Source organism: Penaeus vannamei, chromosome 26 (assembly GCF_042767895.1).
Source record: "Penaeus vannamei isolate JL-2024 chromosome 26, ASM4276789v1, whole genome shotgun sequence".
Classification (NCBI taxonomy): domain Eukaryota; kingdom Metazoa; phylum Arthropoda; class Malacostraca; order Decapoda; family Penaeidae; genus Penaeus; species Penaeus vannamei.
The window spans coordinates 27,276,174-27,291,942 of NC_091574.1; the positions used below are offsets into that span (position 1 = coordinate 27,276,174).

Sequence of the window (15,769 nt, forward strand, 5' to 3'; positions counted from 1 at the left end):
TATATATATATATATATATATATATATATATATATATATATATATATATATATATATATATATATATATATATATATATATAATGTATGTATGTATGTATATGCAGGTGTGGGTATATACTGCTTGTATTTATGTATATACGTATATATGCCATATGTATATATGTATAGTCTGTTTGCTGTCAGTAAGTCATAAATTTCATATTAAAAGAAAAAAAAAATATTACATTGATGAAAAATTCTGGCTTCAAGATTGTCATCAATTCCTCAAAGCAAAGTCATTTTAATGAAATCACCAGAAAAAAGGTTGAAAAGATTTTTTTTTTTCATTAGATTTAAGTTACACCCAAACACAAAGAGTTTCTTCTACAGAGTCTTTTGTTAGATACATATGTGAAATGCAACTTTTAATTTCCATGGTGGAGGTTTCAAGGTAAATACCTGGATGGTCTTTGGAATGCTGCACAGTTTTCCTTGGGAGATGATATAACAGACATTAGGACATTTCTCCTTTTCCATAATTCCTATCAGATATCCTAAGCCACTATCTTCTGGAGTGGTTGCATTACTTACTGATTATTTGTCACATCTTATATTACTAGATGTCAAATTAAAAACCAATTTGATTATTGCAATTGTCATGCACTGTCTGTTGAAATTCTCTTCATCTCTTCCAATGAAACAGAGGCAAAGTACTTTATACTGACAGTCATTTTGCATGGATAGTAGATGTGCATGTATTTCTAAACATCCTTATGTTGGTTCCCATTTTGATTATTTATTTTTTCATTTTTTGAAGTACATCTTTGTATGTTTGTCTTTTTTTCTTCTTTGAGCATGATTGGGAATATGCCATATGATAATTTTATATCTATGTGCTAGATTGCTTGGTAATCTTACAGCATTGTGACCATGACTGTCTCACTGAATGCTGGTATTGTGCACTGGGATGAAAATGCTAAATTTTTAAAAATCATTCTAAATTACGACTTTAGTAGCAATTATTTAGACAGTGTAGGATTGTGCGTTTGCTATAATTTTCTTATTTCATTCCTGGTAGATTATTTTATGAAGGTATGAACCATTCTTTCTATGCTGATTCTTGCATGAAAATATGTGGTATTGTCTCTTTCTTAGTTGCATTTTGCATTATTATTCATATAGCCTACATAAGATAATAAGTAATATTGCCATATGAATGTTTTTTCTATATATAAGTAGGTTCCATAGAATGTTTTGTTGTCCTTTTTAGATTGGACTTATTTTATAACTTTGTGTGTGTAATTCTGCACATTTATTTTGTCATACCCATTTTACATTTTGGTAAAGTATTGAATGGGAGTAAAGATTTCAAAGTATAGACAAATGTTCATGAAATAACTAAATTACTTGAATATCAGTAATAGTTGTGATGAAACAGAAAAGTCATTAGTAATTATAGTTTCAAAAAATACATACTAAGAAAGTAAAATGCATCTTTATTACTGTCAACAAAAATTAAAGATCTTGTAATAAGTCATTGCCATTCACCACAGGATGAAGATGATGACCATGACCATGAACATGATGACGACCATGACCAGATGGATGGGCTTCGAGGGACCATCGCCTCGTCGCTTGGCAGTCCCAACGGCCCACCCCCTTTAACGCCCATTTCGCAGGTAGGATTTCTTTTTCTCTCCACGTTTCTCTCTTTTGTATAGTTTATATGTATATTTTTTGTATGTATTGTAAGAGTGTTTTTCTTTTTTGTGTGTGTTTGTATTAGTATGTATGTGTTTGTATTTGTGTGTATGTTTGTGTGTGTTTGTTTGGTTGCTTTATAACTGCTCTTTCTGTGTATGTTTGTGTGTATGTATATTCATCAGTGTATGTGCAGATATGCTGTATGGTGCTCAAAGAAATTGTTAGAATGAACAGTTATAGTTGTTATAGTTGTTTTATAGTTAAATCTTTACAAGTAGGACTGAGCTGTGTTTGTCGGTGATCTAGACATTTGTACAGTAGATCATTTTTTAATTGCAACTATATCCTTGTATAAGAAGTAAAGCCTGTCATTCTGTAAACTTTATATGGAGGATTTACATAGTTCTTAACAAATTTTGTGATATGTAGGGACTTTTACTATCATATTCAAAGTGATGTGATGCAAAATTTTCAGATATGTAATACCTTGTTTTGATAGACAGTCTTAGTAATAGATAAAAGCATTATTATGCTCAGCAAATAAACATGAACAAATAGATATTGATTAATAAACAATTACATAGAAATAATCATATGCACATAAATACACATTTACATATGCTGTATATTCAGTCACATGCTAAGGATCACACAACACACACTCAAGTACATACACACACATGCCGGCACATGAACACATATATGCACATTCGTGCCTACACTTGCACACACATGGGCACATACATATGTACATGCATGCCTACACATGCACACACATGGGCACATACATATGTACATGCATGCCTACACATGCACACACATGGGCACATACATATGCACATGCATGCCCACACATACACATACATGCTTGCACATAAACACATATATGCACATGCATTCCTACACATGCATGCTTGCACATAAACACATATATGCACATGCATTCCTACACATGCATGCTTGCACATAAACACATATATGCACATGCATTCCTACACATGCCTACACATATACACACATGCCTACACATACACATGCATGCCTGCACATGAACACATACACATGCCTGCCTGCACATGAACACATATATACACATGCATGCCTACACATGCACACATATATACACATGCATGCCTACACATGCACACATATATACACATGCATGCCTACACATGCACACACACATGCCTACACATACACGTGCATACCTACACATGCACACACACATGCCTACACATGCACACACACATGCCTACACATGCACACACACATGCCTACACATACACATGCATACTTGAACAGGAACACATATGCACACACATGCCTACACATACGCATGCATTCCTACACATACACATGCATGCCTGCACATGAAAACACATTTGTACTCACATACCGACACATGCCCACACATGTACACATACATATGTGCACAGATGCCTACTCATGCCTACAAATGCAAATGCATGCCTACACATGCGCATATGTACACACACATCTGCACATGCGTACTATTACATGCACACACATGTACATACATGTCTATACATGCACACACATGTACATACATGTCTATACATGCACACATGTCTACACATGCACACACATGTCTATACATGAACACATGTCTACACATGCACACTCATGTCTACACATGCACTCACATGTCTACACATGCACACACATGCTTACATATGCACACACATGTCTACACATGCACACACATGTCTACACATGCACACACGTCTACACATGCACACACGTCTACACATGCACAAACATGCTTACATGTGCACACACATGCCTACACATGCACATACATGCTTACACATGCACACACATGCCTACACATGTACACATATGCAGATAAATATGTGTATGCCTGCATGCACGTGAACACACACACATACATGTGCACATATATGTGCATGCACATACTTATTCATATGTGCATGCTTGCCTACACACACACACACACACACACACACACACACACACACACACACACACACACACACACACACACACACACACACACACACACACACACACACACACACACACACACACACACACACTCACTCACACACACACACTCTCACTCTCACTCTCACTCTCGCTCTCACTCTCACTCTTACACTCACACTCACACTCACATTCACACACACACTCACAATCACTCACACACACACTCACACTCACACTCACACTCACACTCACACTCACTCTCTCTCTCTCTCTCTCTCTCTCTCTCTCTCTCTCTCTCTCTGTCTCTCTCTCTCTCTCTCTCTCTCTCTCTCTCTCTCTCTCTCTCTCTCTCTTTCTCTCTTACTGACTCACACAGGTATCTTTTCTTATATATTAATAAACCAATGTGCTTTCAGGCTCGACAGTGTCAGCTGTGCCTCGTGACGTTGGCAAATGCAAACCTCTTGCGCCGTCATGTTGAGGACCACCACTTTCACATACGTAAATACGACTGTGTGCACTGTGGAAAAAAGTTCAAAAGAAAAGAGCACAGGGAAAGACACGAGCGAATACACACAGGAGAAAAACCCTTTGTTTGTCACATTTGCAATGCGAGGTGAGTCACATTTTTTTCTTTATTTCTTTCTTTCGAAATCATGAATTTTATATTATATGATCAGATTATGTTGTGTCATTTTATTATATGATCATCAGATGATGTTTTGTGTTTTTGGAAGTATTGTTGCAGTAAGATATTAAATGTATCTTTAAGTACTTAATGTATCTTTTTATAAAGGATTTTATATTTTAAAATTTCAAGAGTCGTTGTTCTTTCATCAGTAATGGAAGGATATGTTAGAAATGAAACCTCATGAGACCTGCTGTTAATAGCCAAGTAACTCCTCTTCATCCCCAGATTTACTCAGAAGGAGCACCTAAAGGGCCATGTGGAGAATGTCCACCACAAGCACGGTGAGAAAGGGATGGACGACCTTGACCCTCTGGAGGATCGAGAAGACCGTGACGATGAGGAGATGGATATCCCCCCCTCATGCTCCTCGCCTCCTCCTTCCTCATCGACCTCATCACCCACCCTCGCACCTGTGTCTTCCCTTATCTCCCTGGCATCGAGTGCCTCCCCGCTTACCTCAATTCTCCCAGCCTCATCGCTGGTCTCATCCGCTGGGCTGTCCACCTCGACATCCCTGGCCAATGATCTCAACATGAACCAGTTCACAGCCCTATATGCGCCAGTGACGCGGAAGACTGTGAACTCGCCAAACAAACACATGCAGACCATTACCATTAATTTTAACTAGTGCCAATTAGCTAAGTGCCTTTGGGTATGTGCTTTTTATAATTGAGATTCATACATTCCCCCCTCCACTGCCATTATAATTTTGTTTAATTTTATTCTATTTTTTGTATGAAAAAATCATTTCATTTTCAGTGTTAGTGCTGTAGTATAAGATTTTTTCACTGCATTCCTCAAAATGATTCAAGCTTGTTTCTTCTCTTTTTTCTCTCTCCTCTCTTTCTTTCTTATAGTGGAGAAGACAGTGAGAGTTGTATTCTATCATTAACAAATGTTACCATAAAGCCACCAAAAATTAGTTTATCTCCAGTGAATGACACACTACATATGTAAATCTTTATATACGTTCTATCATTGAGAGTGCTAGAGGGCCTGTTTTTTGCTGAAGTAAGGGATGATGGCATTAAGGTCTTTCACTAAATGGAAAAAAAAATCAAAATCAAAAAGAATCTTCAGAATGTGCCATTGGGCTTGTACTATAAAGTATTTTAGTTGGGGAATTTTTTCTTTGGACCCCAATATTTTTTATTGCTGGGGGAGGGAGTATCACACATGAAGCTGCTTTTGTACATTGCACATTTTCAAAGAAAAGAAAATTTAAGAAAATGTTTGTAGATTTTGGATAAGACTTTGTTGTTCATTACCAGGAATAAGACTTGAAACTACACAAAATATAATGGGCTTCCAGTTACCTTATTGTTTGTTATATTAAAGAAGAGACAGTAGTTCTGAAATGTTTTTTTTCAAATTTATTTAATTTTTACAGTGGTGAGAATTGCTTTACATGTTTCAAAGTTTTTGCTTTTTGATTTATGCTATCGTGAATGGTACTAATTGCAAATATGTCTAATGTTATTAGTTTAAAAATTATCTGGTATGTGAGCATTATGAAGAAAATAGATTACATTGCAAAAAGAATGCAGAATACTGATGGTGCATAATGCCTGATGGTGACCAGCAGGGGTTATATTAAACAGGGCATTACTACTTCATGAATGACTGTTGTGAATAGTCAGTCCCTTTTCGTTCTGCAAATGTCTAGGTGCTCTTTATAATAGAAAGCAGGCTAGCAAATGATAAAATGTACATAAGGAAACGAAATGCTACTCCATATCAAACTTGATGATGCCAGTGTCTTTTATTTTACTGCTCCTTATCTGTGCATGATTATATTCTTAGGACTCTCTTCTGATACCTTGTGATGTCTTAATTTTAGCAGGATGAAGTTCTTGAGAACCAAGGTCACACAATAAAGAATAATTCTACTTTTAGGAAAAGAGCTTGTATTCCTTTGCTGAGAAAGGTAGATCTTTGTTTGCTATGTATAGAAAAAGATTTTAGAACTGTAATTTTTTTTACCATTACAAATGTCTTTATTAGTCGAGAAGTTCACAAGATATATATCAGACACAGATTTGTGCTAAGGTGAGAATAGGCTTAAGAGATGCTCAATAAGTGGGTAACATTATAACCTTTATCATCATCTAGTTATTTCCTATAAATGTTGTTCACTGAAATAAGATGATGGTTTTAAATTGCATTTCACACTTGATATAACCTGTTTTTTCATGTTCATCTCTTTTCTTTCATCCAATATTTTGACATCATATATTTCTCACACCCTCATGAAGGATACATACTGTGATTTTTCCTTCTTTTCTTTCCAAAGAGAATAAAGATATGGAAAGGCATAAAACTTTCTCCTTTCAGAAATGTCTTTACTCTCTTTCTCTCTTGACTGATCAGTATTGAAATTGGCATGTTATCATCCTGTCTGTTATTCTTTAATTGGTTAATATTTGTATGTTAAATCTTTATCTACTTTATATTCCATGTGACATGTTTACTATGTTTGCTAATATGTAATGCTCACTTGGGAATGTTATATAGATTTTCTTGGGTTCAACTGCATTTATAGTTAGTTGGATTAGAAAGAAAAACAGTTAATGGTTTCCAAGAAATAATGCACAGCAAAATTATATGGATAAAAGGGGATTAAAATAGGACAAGCACATTTCAGCTTCCTAACCCAGAGTGATTAGAAAGAAGTGAACAGTGATAAGCATGTAAGCCCTTCCCTGATGTGGAGGTCAGCAGGAAGGAACTCGTCAGTTAGTTGCTCTTCCCAGAACTTGAAATGAAGTTAGTGATAAAGAGAATCCACATGAATGATTATTTGATCCCTTTTCTCAGCAACTGACCAGTTTTACCTGTAATCCTCTTGGTCTGCCTTGATTCTTCATGTTGCTCTAGCTGTTCCTTGGGTCTTACTTGTGTTTTCTCTTTCACTTTCCTACCTAAAGGAGGACCATATTACAAATACCATTCCTCTCATTTAATGGTTATAGTGAAACCATTTACATGACATGTCATTGTGGCTTTTTTAAAAGTAAGAATCATTGATGGTTATATTTTTATTCTTTTTTTTTTTCTTTTTTTTATAAAGATAATTTATACAAGTAATCAAAAGTTTGATTACCAAAATCTTGATGTAGGGTATTTAAAATATAATTTTAGGACGTTAGCCATAAGTTACATGAACTCATGCAGTGCCTTGCAAGACATTCCAATATGAAATAGTTTATAAGGGGTATTGTAATCTGATGGCTATAGGAGGTACAAGACTAAAAGGAGTAAGAAATGTATGTCAACATGCATTCGCTAAGTAAAAAAAAATGCATGAAAGCGCATGCTATGAATATGTGATAATTTATCCTTTCCACCGTTACTAGTTGCTGGTCAGTCTTCAGTATGTATTGTTATGAAATTGATATTGTAAACTTACTGTATTAGAACTGTGTTCAGTAACTTGTGCCTTTTGTTTCTCTGTGATCAAGGGAAGACAAAAAAAAAAATAGGGGAAGTTTGATGTGAGTTAGGTATATGTTGTTAAGTTTAGTAATAGCTTCTATTCAGAGAATGTAAATTTGGCTTTTGAGTTAATTCTTTAATGAGTATGGTAAGTAATGAAAATTTATGGTAAGATTTTGTTGCCAGAATGCAAAACACAAAGGCCAATTATGTAAAAGAAAGAGTGAATGTGTAAAGTACACAGCATTCACTTATGGTTTATTGTTCAGAGGATTTCTGTTATTAATTTTTGTTTTTGTTTTTAGTTGTGCCACCTTTTTTGAGGTCTTGTAGTTTGTCAAGCTAAAATGAGGCTCAACATTGGTTTAATGAAGACTCTTCTGTGATAAAATGATTACTTCTATTGCATAAAACCATCTCCGTTATGTATGTACTTGAGCATACACACGCACACACAAAATCACGTTTCATATTGTATTTTAATCTCGTCATAAGTGAGGTGGTTTTACTTAAAATCAAAATACATGATGTGATTTTTGTGCTCATGTATTTTGTTATATGCCTTATTTTCTGTACCTGCATTTCTGTTAACAATTTTAACTTCTAGGAGAGATTGATTAGTGTCCAATATTTTTTTGGGCATAATTTTCTATGTTCCTTTATGTTTACTGATTTTTTTTTTCAATATCTGAATGAAGAAAACAAGCTTCCCAAATGCAGATGGTTCCTGAGGAATTCATCTCCACAGATTTTATAACTCATTTCTTTATCTACACATCCTAGGAAGCTGAATACATTAGTATTTCAATTCAGAAATCACAATGATCTGATAGACCATATTGCATTATGTACTTATGGTGTGGTTGTGAAAGCAAAGAAAAATTAAAAGGTGTCCTTTACAATAGATCCCTAACCTACAATATTGATTCTCAGTGTATACATTCCAGTTACTTTTATTTTTCAACTTGACATTCCTTACAAGAAGTGATGATATTCTTTTTAATGCTGTTTTGTGATGTGTCATTGGTATGAAATATTGTCTAGATATATTTACCTCTTTGTAGCTTTAAAGCTATCATTTATTTTTAAGTTCAAGCTTGGTGTTGGGTCTCTGGGGAGATAAATAAAGACATTGTCTAAAGATGTGTTTTAATCTTCACTGGCATTAGTTTTCCTTCACCTTCTGTGTTCACACTTCTAAATTTCCACACTTTACACTGCACTAGTAAATTTTAATTCCTGGTAACTATCTCTTCTGAAATATTAAATTGGCATAGTAGAAGGAAGTATATTTGAGTTATGGATGCTTTGAAATTATGTGTGAAGCTTCTATTTGTTCTTGTCTATATATAATAGCACTGTATTATTCCCAACATTTCTGAAATCACATATCTCATAGTATTTTGGATGTAATTACTCTTGAATTCCTTCATTTTGCATTTTTTGCAACATTTAAATCCACAAGAATGTATATTTACACATATTAAAGCCACCAGGTATGGCATGTGAGTACATACCATACCTACTGCAAATTATTTTATTATATGTCTTTACACATGGATGGCTTCTCAAGTACTTAATCAGCAGTGAGCCTATTACCATTACTACCTACCGCACTTGTTTACTTTCTTCCTTGATTTTTGGAAATATTGTTAAAAATCTTATGTTGCTATTAGTAATGTCAAGAACATTATAATTATTATGTCTATAATAATAACAGTATAGTATTGATAGCATTAGTAAAAAGAAATATTAAAAAATCCCAAAAACTCAACAAAGGTACTGTCTACAACTATCTAGCTAAGTACTTGTGGAGGCATCTATTTGTAGACAATTCAGTGAATAATATTTCCCTGTGGCATTGGATTCACAATCTATATTTCAAATATACATATACATATGAACATTTTTCATGCATATATTGTTTATATATGCTAAATCATAAGCAAATGTATATCATGAGACGTATGCAGAAGACCTGTAGTTATATCTTTGGAAACTAGCTCAAGCACGTATTTAGCTTTATAAAATTAAATGTTGTGCTCTTTACTTCCATAAAAATAGTGTAAGAAATTCACATTATAGTAGTAAAATGAGTGACAATTTCATCTAGAATTCCCTCAGTACATCTAAATAGGTTTGGAGTAGTTTCTTTAAAGCTAAAAGGTCCATTGGCTTATTGAGACACCTGTGCATAGACACACTTGTGTAAACAGATGTACACTCAGGCTCAATTTCAGAGCACAGCATTTCTGAATGATCCAAGCCATCTATCTATTTCAGATACATCATGGTTAATAGTTAATGGTTAAAAGCAAAATAAATTTGCTAGACATCTAAGGTCATGTAGCACTATTGGAAGGTACAATAAAGGGTAGTGAAGGGTGGTGAGTTAGTAGTCAGTTGCTATGCGTGAACTATCTAGAGTAATATTGAAAAGGTTAAAGATGGGTAAAGGAGTTGAGTGAATGGGTTACAATGGGGTTAGGTAGGGGATTACATCTAGTGAAGGATATGTATGCTTCTGAGGAAGAAGAGGTTGTCAAAGCAGAAAGTGTGGGATTCTGTGAGGATGTCTGATAGGTTGAAAGGGTGATGGCAGGTGATAGTTGCTATGCGTCAACTATTTAGAGTAATGTTGAAAGGTAAAAGATGGGTAAGGGAATTGATGAGGGAATTGGTTATGGTGGTTTAGGTAGGGGAATTAGATCAAGTGAAAGATATTTTGCGTCTGAGGAAGGAGAGCAGGATGTCAAGGCAGAAGCTGTGGGATTCTGTAAGGGTCTGATATGTTGGGAGGTCGGTGAAGGGAGGATAGGTGGGGGAAAGTAGAGGTGCAGGCTGTAGTAAAGCGTGGACAGGACAACAAAAAGTGTGGAACTAAAAGAAGGACATTACATAGGGGACACAGGGGCGGTTCAGAGCGTGATATTAGATAGGCGTGTGTTAGGTGGTGTGGTCAATACGTAAGCATGCGAGGGTTGTCTCCCAACGTCTGTTCCGGTGAAATGAGGCTGACCAAGAGGAGATTGATGGTTTTACAGTATTTAATTTATTATTGTGGAGGCTTTACCAGAAAGATTGCCATCGGGTATACAAGAAGGTTTTAAAGTGGGGGTAATAATCTGTGGCTGGAATATATGAGGTGTGTGGTTGGGCACCCAGCAAAATCTGACAGATTTCTGGTGTGTGGAAAGGTAGAACAACCAGTTCTGGATCTTACAGACAACGGGGTTGGTTGAGTGCATAGACTTTATGAGGGTTAATGAGTTACAGGTGTTGGTAAAAATAGTGAAAGAGGAAGAAGGGAGTGAGTATATGCTTATAAGGCAAAAAGGAGTGCATACAGTTCTGTAGTAACGGCACTAGATTCTGGAGGGAGGGTGTATTTGAAAGTGCGTTTTGGGAAGGATACTGCGAATCCAGCTCCTGAGGTGGATTTGGATCCGTCAGTGTAAACATGAATGCTGGAGGAATGAATGGAGACATGGGAAGCCTTGGCTATGTTGGGGAAATAAACAGTCCACCCCTCAGGGTCCCCTTGAAGGGTAAGGGCTAGACAGCTAAGATAGGAATACCGTGCCCATGGTTCCCGCAGGCTGTTCAGGACTGGCACAAGGTCAGCCTCTCATCCTTTTGGCATGGCTCTTACACCCTAGGAAATAGATAGTAGAAGGGGTGGGAGAAGGGACAGAAATGAAAGAGTAAGAGGGAGAAAAGAGCATGCAAAATTAGTCGAGGGCTGAGGCCCAAGGCAAGGGAAATCCCTGCATTGGGTCCCAATCTCCATCTCCTAAGCCCACCACAACAACAACAGGCAAGGGATTGGGGGGTTAACAAGGGTAAAATGTCTTCATTATTGGCCATGGTAAGTCTAGACTATGTTGGGGAAAGAAACAGTCTTTGAGGGGTAAGAGCTAGACAACTAAAACTGCGGAATACCTTGCCCATGACTCCCTCAGATTGTTCAGGACTGGCACACATCAGCCTTTCATCCTTTCAGCACCTTAGGAAGTGGATGGTAGAAGGGGTTGGCGAAGGGATGGAAACAAAAAAGCACACACACACACAGATAACCATACATACATATATCACATATAAAATACATATGCATAAGCACACATTTATAGTCACACATTTGTATATATTCACATCCACAGGTAGCAAGTATGTACACAAAAATCAACAAAACTGTGTAAATATATGCATGTAAACACAATCATGTTTACATACTGATAGGTGCGTAAGTAGATATACACATAAATAGAGAGATATGTGTAGATAAAAATGTAGATGCACAGTTGTGTATAAGCATATGCATACACACTAACATTAATACACTCTACATACACAAAAACATAAACAAGCACACACACAGCTAGTACAAACATACATAAATGCTGCATAAAATAAAACTTCACACATACAGAGCCTCAAAATCATACATGAGCTCATACAGACATACAGAACCTCAAAAGTGTACATGAGCTCACACAGACACACAAAGACCCTAGAATACCAACTTATGCATGTATGCACCGACACACAAGTAAACATCCATATATATGCATATAGACATTCAGAGACAGCAACACCAACACACACCAAAAACAAACAAACACACACACACACCCACAAAAAAAAAAAAAAACACACAGGACTGACATCAGTTAACTCATATCATCATAATTTAACCTACACATGTCACAGCCTCATTTAAAACAAACAAAAGAATGAAAAAAAAAAATCTCACACCCACATCTACCCTGGCACACACATCCACATATAATTGACAACTCTATCAGGTAAACAAATGAAACACATTTTTCTAAATATCATTATATTCAAGATTTTTTGACTAAAGGTACACTGAACCAGTAAAAATGTGATTTTTTTTTAGATTTAAATAATATATAAAGTTTGAAAAAGCCAAATATATTCATGATCTATGGGACTATGAAAAAAAACAAACAAACAAAACATAATAAAAAAAGAAAAAAAAGAATAAAAACAAAAATAGAAATAGAAAAAAATAAGAAAATAATAATTATATGCTAACAAAATCTCATGACTACCATAGTACACGTAAAATGAGATGCGGAAGATCTTGAAGCCACTTGAATGCTGTGTACGTCACATGAACAGGTACCAAATGGGAGAAACTTATTACGATGGAGGTTCAACAAGACATTTGCATGGACACATAGAATTACACTCATTATTGGTGTAAACAACCTTGTGTGTATATATATATTCGGTAAAGCAACACATTTTTAAAATGCTTTAAGTAGAATACAGTAACTTACAAGTTGCCATAAGGTTAATACATTAATTTCACTACAATATAACGTGCACACATTTTTTTCTTTCATTTATGACTTGTGCACACAAAAATTTGGCTCATATAATAAATAAATCATGTCTTAACACTAATAAAATGTTGGATAGCTTTTTGAAGTTAAACTGTAGTACATCCTTGCACTCCCACAGAACTATAATTCCTTAAAGAATATTAACAGCATTGGCCCCTAAGATAGCTAGAAGAAAAAGAAGACGGAGAAGAAAAAAAAAAAAATCATGTATCAAGGTCTTTTGAAGCAGATGAGATCCTCTGGCAGCTCCAGATTTTCTTTTTTCTTACTTTTTTTTTTATTTTTATTTTTTTTTTACTTATCAATATTTCATAATACATGAATACCAATTGCTGTCACACAGCCTCCTTTTCACCCAGACTTTTCCCAAACAACCAAAAAGTCCTTCAGATAAAGAACAGCAACAAAAATTTCAAAGGGGAGAGGGGAGGGGGAGGGGGGGAAATAGGCCATTACAAAGCTCATCCCGAGAGAATTCAACCTACACAATCAAATATTAAATTACTTATTGCCACTCGTGATCACCGCAAGAAGCACACTTCTCACCAGAACGTTCCGCCCGTGCAAAGATCTGCCTTTCCACCGCCTTAAATGGATTCGCCAAATAGAACGCAGAGACTTCTTCCCTTCGATCTTGACACGGCCAAGGTCAGCATGCAATTTACAATACTCATGGTACTTGAACTTTCTAATGCTGCTCTTCAATGTCTTCCCACTAGTGTTGAATCCGCCAACAGAGAAATTGGGGAACAAAGTCGATCCCATAAAAGGGAGAAAGAATATATACATAAAAAAAAAAAAAAAAAAAAAAAAAAAAAAACAATAATGAAGAAAAAGAAAAAGGAAAAGAGGATGGAGAAAAATGCATTAGTTAAACATCAAATACATGACTTGATAAGGGTTATTCTCTGATGCCTGTTGCTGGAACCTTGATCAACCCAAAAAAAGAAAAAAGTGAAAGAAAAAAGAAAAGAAAAGAAAAGAAAAGAAAGAAAGAAGAAGAAGAAAAAAACTACCACCAGTCATTGTAAACAGTGCTTCCAATCCCAGAGAAAACAAGAGCAGTGAAATCAAGGAAGAAGGGGTGGAGGGAAGGAGGGAGAGGGGTGGAGAGGGGGGAGGGAGGGAGAGAGAGGGAGAGAGAGAGAGGGGGAGGGGGGAGAGAGGAGAGGGAGAGAGAGAGAGAGAGAGAGAGAGAGAGAGAGAGAGAGAGAGAGAGAGAGAGAGAGAGAGAGAGAGAGAGAGAGAGAGAGAGAGAGAGAGAGAGAGAGAGAGAGAGAGAAAAGATAATAAAGAATAAAGAATAAACACATTAAAAATCAAATAATGCAAGTACAAAAATACTGGAAATGAAATTCTATACACTGATTATCGCCAAACAATTGGCAAACAAAATGGTTTTACTTTTACGGAGAAAAAAATAACATTCACTTACAGAGGAATAGAAAATAAATGTTAAGTGACAAGCAGATGACAATTTATATGCATAAAGTATATACATTATACTACATATGATAAATATACATATATATATATATATTAAAAAAAAAGGAAGAAAAAATTGTAGACGCCCATACAAAACATACACAATAGCCAAATCCTATTTACAAACCACACCACACTCACACCACACTCTCTTCCCTCTATTTTCCTTTATCGTAATGATGTGAAGAGATTCAGGGCAGATTTTGATTCCTGGGGAGGACAAAAGGACAAAATTAGACACATGGCATCAAAAAGTTTTGTCACTGATGCCAGCAACGAGAGAAAATGAAGACAGCTGTATTACTGGGACTGCAGAGATTCTGTGGGAATTCTAGTTGGCTCTGCACTTGCAAAATCTTTATTTTTTGTACAATGTGTAAGAACAATGCACTAAACCAGTATGAGTATTACTACAAAATTAATAGAGTAATTATATGATATATAATCAAATTCCCTAAAGACACAAAACACACACAGGACACCCGATAACCTCAAAACAGCACTGAGCCTCTCCTCACCTTTTGAGATCTTGCCTTGCTGAACACATTCCAAAAACGCAAGGTCTCATCGCCTGCTCCTGTGACGATGGCCTCCCCATCAGGTGACATGGCCAGGTACAACACTCTGTAAGTGTGGCCTGTAAGTTTGGCCACCTGTGCTAAGGAGGGATACCGCCACACAAGGATCTGGTTTTGGCTGTAACCGTGTGTTGATACCTGAAAAGATACACTTAAAATGTTTATATGCTTAAAAAAGACAGTTGTTTCATATCTTTTAAACAGTATGCTCATGCACAAATTGTCTTAAATGGCGGCTGTGGGCTTAAATAACCTCAGATTGAAGAAAAACAAAGCAAGAACCAATAACATTGTAATAAAATAGCATCCATCCCAAAATTTAGTTTTAAAAGAGAAAACTATTCAAATAAACATCTGGAACAAGAAACATAACTTGGAAAAATAACTTACAAGTTCAGAAGCATGTTTAGACCAAGCAAGATTGCACACTTGAGAGCCTGTATCAACACTCTGCATTGGCTGGCCTGTCAAGGTGTTCCAGAACCTGATGCAACGATCTGCTGTTCCTCCTCCACTGGCAAGCAACCCATGATGGTGTGGTGACCAGGCAATAGC

At 36.0% G+C, this 15,769-nt stretch overlaps 2 protein-coding genes across 2 annotated transcripts in view; one reads left to right on the top strand and one right to left on the bottom strand.

Annotated features, from left to right (window-relative positions):
- The first annotated feature begins 21 nt into the window (after positions 1-21).
- On the top strand, positions 22-8,920 carry LOC113809888 (early growth response protein 1). Its single transcript, XM_070139616.1, has 3 exons — positions 22-1,660; positions 4,070-4,269; positions 4,570-8,920. The coding sequence occupies exons 1-3, from the start codon at positions 1,583-1,585 to the stop codon at positions 4,970-4,972; spliced, it is 681 nt and encodes a 226-aa protein (XP_069995717.1). The 5' UTR covers positions 22-1,582; the 3' UTR covers positions 4,973-8,920.
- Positions 8,921-14,611: 5,691 nt separating this feature from the next.
- The window catches only part of fzr (fizzy and cell division cycle 20 related), a gene marked incomplete in the record, with an annotated part of 9,065 nt that continues 7,907 nt past the window's right edge, over positions 14,612-15,769 (bottom strand). The window contains 3 exon segments of the mRNA XM_070139617.1: positions 14,612-14,846; positions 15,155-15,352; positions 15,605-15,769. Of these exon segments, the coding sequence (XP_069995718.1) occupies positions 14,805-14,846; positions 15,155-15,352; positions 15,605-15,769 (405 nt within the window).